The 7,500-nt window shown below is 40.8% G+C and overlaps 1 protein-coding gene across 1 annotated transcript in view; it reads left to right on the plus strand.

Annotated features, from left to right (window-relative positions):
• Nucleotides 1-5,091: 5,091 nt before the first annotated feature.
• Nucleotides 5,092-7,500, plus strand: part of LOC119598698 (uncharacterized protein KIAA2013 homolog) — a gene marked incomplete at its 5' end in the record, with an annotated part of 24,815 nt that continues 22,406 nt past the window's right edge. The window contains 3 exon segments of the mRNA XM_037948460.1: nt 5,092-5,171; nt 6,210-6,319; nt 7,188-7,424. Coding sequence (XP_037804388.1) covers nt 5,116-5,171; nt 6,210-6,319; nt 7,188-7,424 — 403 coding nt within the window.

Genomic DNA, 7,500 nt, shown 5'->3' on the forward strand with positions numbered 1-7,500 from the left:
AATTGTTATTTGATTCTGAATCAAAATGGTAATAGGAAGTTTTCCTTGCACAGACTCGATATTATCTCTCTAGGTAGTCCATAACTCATTGTAATTATAATAGCAATAAGGAATATGCTCTTCAGTGTGGAAATCGTGTCCTCCCTGCAGCTGGCCCTCTTCCAGCCATGGCTCACAAATGGTGCATTCCACACTCGTACATTGATTGAGGTAATTCAAGTGATCCTTCCTAAATACCCACTCAATCTAGTCACTGTCGAAGAGCTTTGTGCCTTTGTGTGAGTCATTCCTGTCAGCCAAAATTCTCATGACAGCAAGTTCCTGTCACCTTTGTCCTCAGCCAGTTTTTTCCATGACAGCATGTTCATTTCACCCTCTCGTAAATCCAAATTTTCATGGTGTGATGGCTACATCATCCAAATCATAGGGGTTAATTACATACAGAGGAAATGGTTAAATAGAGAGAGAAATAACTAAGTGGGTATTTGAAATGAAGAAGTGAAAATCTTATTTGAAATGAGTTAGTGAGAACATTATTTTTTGTTTTAACCCAATCGGCACGTTTGGCAAGAATACATGCCATGCCCACTGTAACACAGGTTTATTTATTGTATTCACACATAGATGGCTCTACAAGTGCTTAGTCATCAAGGGGTCACTTATTAGTCCTACCTTTCTCACCTGTTTACCCTTTTCCTTGGCTTTTGGAAAGGATCTTTTGCATTATTTCATTGTCTTAAATGTTAACAAGATTTTAATAATACTTTAATAATCATAACATCAATAACAATAATAACAGTATTGATATCAATTGTATTAAAAGGATAAACGCATTTTCCTGCCAATTCAAGGAATGGGGAAATCAAGATCAGTCAGTAGGGCCTACTGATAGACTCCTTGGAGGCTGAGCACATGTGGAGCCATCTGTATGTAACAAAATTTACAAAAACCTACAAGGGACAGAACATAAATCCGGGGTGATTGGGTTAAGGTGACTTTGACTGAAATTTTGTGGTATGGTTGAGTCACAGTGGATATCTTGTACCAGGTATGACTTATGCTCTTCTCTGTTGGTGGGGTAATGCTTTTATTTATTTAACAAAATGGATAACAAGGGCAGTGGACAAACGTATTTGTTACATATTATGGTAGGCCAGATTCAAGAAAAGTAGTAAAGAGGAAATATAAACCAATTTTCCTGTTATCTGTCACACATTTATGTAAATGATCTTGTTGATCCTCTCACCTTTTGGTTTTTTTTGAGTGGAATGATAATGGTATCTAATTTTGTTCATGAATTAGAAAGAGGAATGTTCTAGATTTTTAAAAGTTGCTGCAAGTGAAGTTGGATTAGACATATGCAAGTAAAATAAATACAAATAATTTAAGCCCTTAGTTTGCAAAGGGAAGGCCAAACTAAGAGCAAGAGTGAAACTTCAAGCTGGTCTGTGGTATCACATTCAAATTTCTCCCTGTCTCTAGGCAAGTTCTCTCAAAATTTTTAGAAATCACATTGGATAACTGACAGTATTATGTGACAGAGGTTTTGGGTGTAGACTGGTCCTCCAGAGGGATTCCAGAGCACGAAGTTATTGTTATTACTATAATGGCTACAGTATAATGATTACAAGGGTTGATTGATGAATAATGAGTAATGATGTAGATGATTTTCTATAGAAAAGCTGCACAAAGCCAGTAATAAGAATTTTGAGGAGGGCTTGAAATATAGCAGGGAACTTGTGTAGCAGGCATTGAAAAATGACTAATAACTGATAGATTATGTTACTGTCATACCAATAATGGTTTGTATGTGGTTTGTTAATGGCTCTACAACCTATTAATTCTTCATAGGGGGTTTATATCAAGGTTGTGTGAGAGCTAGTAACTGGAGTGGTAGGGTCTTGCAATCACCATAACCTCCCTGCCAATGAACAGTGCCAAGCATATGGCAAGATAAAGCTTGGATTGGTTTCTTCTTTGATGCCAAGAAGGCCTGACTGACTTTTCTGGAGCAAGGGCTGCAGCCATAGTGTGAATCTGCACCACTTTAATTTCCCCCAAAATTGTCACTGTAGTTAGGATCTGCAGGCTACAGCTACTATATCTGGACACTATACGTTAATGGAAACCATGAATACAAAATTTGTTAGTTTTGATGGTGTTCATCTTCTCTTTAGAATTACCCTGAGGTCTGGTGATTCTTATTATGTACTTGGTTACTTGGTATAAGGTGTGGCAAGGCTCACAAGAGTCATGCTAGTGACTCATTCTTGGACCAATGTGGGGGAGCATCCTTAGTATATATATTAGGGGATTGCAGGCCACAGATTTTCTGACCAAATTGCATGCCCCTGTTTTTGCTCTGTGAAAGCCTCAGAGAGAATGATTCTTTGTGACTGACTGTGCCTTGTATTAAGATATGGTGTTACGCATGATGGAAGGAAGGAAGGAAGTGACAGAGGGAAAGTACAGTGAGCGACAAGAATGTTGAGGAATAGAAGCTATATGTAAAAAGTCTCCCTAAATGCCACAAGTGCAGCCAGGTGGCAGCAGATGTTGCAAGGCAAAAGTATCCTCATCATTATTTACACTGGAAAGGGAGAATGTCTTTCTTTTGCTTTTCATGATTGGACTAACTTGATGCCAAGATTTAAAGGACAAAAGATATCTTGAAACTTCAGGAATTTCTTGCTTATTTTTCTTTTTGTTGCATATGGATTTTGATTCAGTTCCCAAAGCAGATCAAGAAATCAGAAAAAGGGTTTATGGGAGCCAAATTGTATTGAAAAATATAACAGGCAAAAGAGAAAACCAAAATCCTGAATATATATTTTGTACCAAGTAAATGTGATTTGAATCATATTTTACATGGTTATATGTGCATAAATAGGCATGTTTATATGTATGCAAGCAGACATGCATATATGTGTGTGTATAGATCTATATACAGTATATATATGCATATACATGTATATATTCAGACACACACACACACAAACTAACAAACACAAACACACACACACACACACACACCACACACACACACACACACACACACACACACACACACACACACACCACAACACAACACACCCACACACACACAACACAACAACACAAACACACACACACACACCCACACACACACACACCAACAACACACACACACAAACACACACACCACACACAACACAACACAACACAACACACACACACACACACACACACACACACAACACACACACACACACACACACACACACACACACACACACACACACACACACACACACACACACACACACACACACACACACACACACACACACACACACACACACACACACACACACACACACACACACACACACACACACACACACACACACACACACACACACATGCACACATATATAGATAGATAAATAGATGTATAGATAGATATTATATTTATAATTATATATGTATATACTTATATGTTTATATTTTTATGTTGTATATATATATATATATATATATATATATATATATATATTATCTAATATATATATATTCATATATAGTATATATATAGTATATAGTATATATATATATATATATATATATATATATGTATGTATGTATATATAGTTTATATATGTTTATATATTTAAGTATGTTTATATGGGTAACATATAACTCTTTATGTAATTATTAATTTAATTGTATTGTTTCATGTTATTTCATTTTCATTTTGTCTGAATGTATGTATTCAGGTTGGCTACATTTGTTATGCAGCAAATGACCCACAGAGGACACCTGGTTTTATCTATTTTTATTATTATTATTTTTTTAAAACTAACACAGGTGTTATTGAGTGTATATAATCATAACTGTTAATATTTCTAATTACCTTTGATTTGTTTATATTCATCATGATATTCAACATGAAAGAGAGAGAGAGAGAGAGAGAGAGAGAGAGAGAGAGAGAGAGAGAGAGAGAGAGAGAGAGAGAGAGAGAGAGAGAGAGAGAGAGAGAGTGTGAGTGAGTGAGTGAGTGTGTGTGTGTGTGTGTGTGTGTGTGTGTGTGTGTGTGTGTGTGTGTGTGTGTGTGTGTGTGTGTGTGTGTGTGTGTGTTTGTGGAGCCATCTACGTATAAAAACAATTAAGAAATTAAACTTGCAGTGGCATGGCATGTACGTACGTGCCATTCCGGCGGCTTGGGGTTCAGTTTAGCTGTAGCCATGTTTGTATTGTGTTTCTTGAGTTGGTCTTTCTCTCCTTATATTTCTGTTGGACGCCTTGTTAGAAAGGGGGTCACAGGCGCTCCAGAGCCTTTGGGCAGTGTATGCCGTCGAATGGCAGGACTTCAGGTATGACTAATATTTATTTTGTGTTTTTGCAATAGTTGGCAAACAAATTTCATGGTGATAAACAATGGCAGAGTTTTAGTCAAGTCATTTTGTGATTTTAAGTGAGTGTAATGAGTCTTATGATAGGAAGTGAATGCATTTTCTGGCAGTAACGAGGTTTATGATGGGAATAGGTTCGCTTTTCAATTGTGAAACTGAGTTTTGTCAGTGGGTGAGACTGTGACTTGACAGCGATTTGATGAGCTTGCGTTGGGGCTCCATAGATGGTTGGCAAGTGCTCCAGGAGTGCCACTCTTCCTGCACTTACATCAGTTATGGGAATGAGAATGATCATCGTGGGGGCAATGGTATGATGTCTTGATGTCAGTTGTAGGAAGTTACAATCATGGTTGTTTAGAGATTGATGTATGGATATGGATTTTATGATGTTATAGATATTGTTAATATACGTTTATTGGAGATGTTGAACCTTTTTCTTATTTTAGGCTATTTTGTTTGTTGATTGTGAAGATTGTTTTTGAATCTAGATTTTTATTGAAGAAATTATTTATTTATTATTATTCAAAAATACAGTACATAATCAGTTTTAAGTCTATGTTTTTTCTTTATCATTATTATTTATTTGTAATTATAGTGATTTTATTTGCATGTTTTATTATGTTTTCATCTCTGTATTATGATTTAGATGTTTCTGTTATTATATTGTTAGATCTCTCAGTTCTTCCAATTTTTCCCGCAGGTTCTTGACATAAGCAGCCTCGTCATGGACGTGAATGAGGTGATCAAGAGAGCCAAGAGAGCTTTTGATGGATATATATCGTAAGTATAACACGTAGGAGGCTTGGGAGAAGGAGGAAGCAAAGCTGAGTTTAGGAGGAGGAGGAGGCCAGGGTCAGGAGAGGCCACAGGAGGAGGCCAGGGTCAAGAGAGGCCGCAGGAGGAAGCCAGGGTCAGGAGAGGCCGCAGGAGGAGGCCAGGCTAGGGAATGGGGTGGAGGAGGCCGAGGCTGGAAGGATGGCTGCGTGGGGGAGGAAGCAAGGAGGGGGAGAGGCTGGGAGGTTAGGGAGGTGGGTAAGGGAGGCAGAGACTGGGCTGGGGGAGGGGCAGAGGAGGAAATAGAAGGGCAAAGGATGGTGGAGGGGATAGGGGAGGCAGAGACAAGGGGAGAGAGGGTGAGGGAGAAGGAGAAGGAGAGGAAGAGGGAGAAGGAGAGGGAGGGGAAGAGGGAGAAGGAGAGGGGGGGAAGAGGGAGGAAGGAGAGGGAGGGAAGGGGGGTGAGGAGTGGGAGGGGAAAGAGGGAGAAGGAGAGGGGGGAAGAGGGAGAAGGAGAGGGAGGGGAAGAGGGAGAAGGAGAGGGAGGGGAAGAGGGAGAAGGAGAGGGAGGGGAAGAGGGAGAAGGAGAGGGAGGGGAAGAGGGAGAAGGAGAGGGAGGGGAAGAGGGAGAAGGAGAGGGAGGGGAAGAGGGAGAAGGAGAGGGAGGGAAGAGGGAGAGGGAGAGGGAGGGGAAGAGGAGAAGGGAGGGGAAAGGAAGAGAAGAGAGGAGGGGAAGAGGGAGAAGGAGAGGGAGGGGAAGAGGGAGAAGGAGAGGGAGGGGAAGAGGGAGAAGGAGAGGGAGGGGAAGAGGGAGAAGGAGAGAGGGAAGAGGGAGAAGGAGAGAGGGATTGTGAGAAAAATAGGGAGTGCAATAGCTGATGATGACTGATGATAACCGTAATGATTTGAAAAGTTTCTGTAGTTGTTGCCACGCACAAAAATGTATCTTTTTATATTTTGTCTCTTTCCTTTCGTCTTCCTCCTTTTGTCTTCTTCCCTTGGCTTCTCTTTGCCTCAGAGTATTTGCACTTTCTCCCCCCTCAGGTACCGCAAAGCCGTCTTGGTCATGCTGGTGATTTTGGTGGTGTTGCTGTACAGCGGCCCCTCGCTCTTCCGCCTCGTCACCAACCGCAGGCCAGTTCTGGCAGGTGAGGGTGAGTTGGCAGCGCGCGCTTTTGTTTGTTCCCTTGGCTGCTTTGGTTTGGTTTGGGGAAGGGGGAGATATTGGCTAAATAGGACTCGGTGAGAGAGGGAAGTGTTTTATTGTGTCGGGAAAAAAAGCATTTGTATATTTTTTTTTAGATATAAGCATATTGGTTGATTAATTTTTTTTTTTCCCTTAAAAAAAGTTTATGGCGCTGAAACAAAGGGGTCTATTAACAAGTTTTGATTATTTGACTGGCTGTTTTTTTTTTTCTTGTTTTTTCTCTTCTGTTGTTCTTATCAGTTTTGTAAAACTTTATTTATTCTTTAATCTTTTATATTTTAAGACTCATGATTATCATCCAGATCTTTTCTTCCTTCATTTTCTTCTTTTCTTCTCTTCCTCCTCTTTCTTTGCCTACTTCTGTTCCACCTCTGCCTTTTCTTCTCTTTCCCTTTTCTCTTTCCTCTTCCTCTTCTTTCCTCTTCTGCTGCTTGTTCTTACTCCTCCTATTCACTTCTCCTTTCTTTCTCCTCTTCCCACTCTTTTCTCATCTTCTCTCTTATCATTCTTCTATGCTTTCTCCTCCTCACTTCCTTTTCTTTCTTCTTCCTTTTCATTCCATTTCCTTCTTCCTTATCTTTCCTCTCCCTTCTTTTTCCTCATTCTTCTTTGTCTCACTCTTCTTCCATCTTGGCCACTCCCTCCATCATTACCATATTACCATATTCATGATCACCATCATGTCTTTGTGTATAAAACTACCTTGGTTTTCCTTCCCCTCCTGCCCTCCACCGTCCCCCTTCTGATGGCCCTTCCCTCACCTTCCTCACGCTCAACCCCGACCCTGGCACCTCCCTACCCTTGCCCCATCTCAGACTCGGCAAGCCGGAGCCTGTCGCTGCGGCTGGACCGCTTCTGGCAGGCGGTGCAGGACCACGATGCACACATCCTTCATGTGCCGCCGCTGCCCGACGAAGAACCTTTCCTGCCATATGTGGGGAATGGGCTGCTGGGTGTGTCGCTCGACCAGGAGAGCCCTATCTACATCCGTAGCGGCAGGACGCTCTCACTGCCTGTTAACTACCGTCCCATCACGCTTGTGTCTGTTGATGGTGAGGAGGATTGCTTTGTCCTGTTTTTGTACTTCTTGTATTTTCTGCATGCGCTGTTTTTTATTATTTATTCTCC

This window comes from Penaeus monodon, chromosome 41 (assembly GCF_015228065.2).
Source record: "Penaeus monodon isolate SGIC_2016 chromosome 41, NSTDA_Pmon_1, whole genome shotgun sequence".
Lineage (NCBI taxonomy): Eukaryota > Metazoa > Arthropoda > Malacostraca > Decapoda > Penaeidae > Penaeus > Penaeus monodon.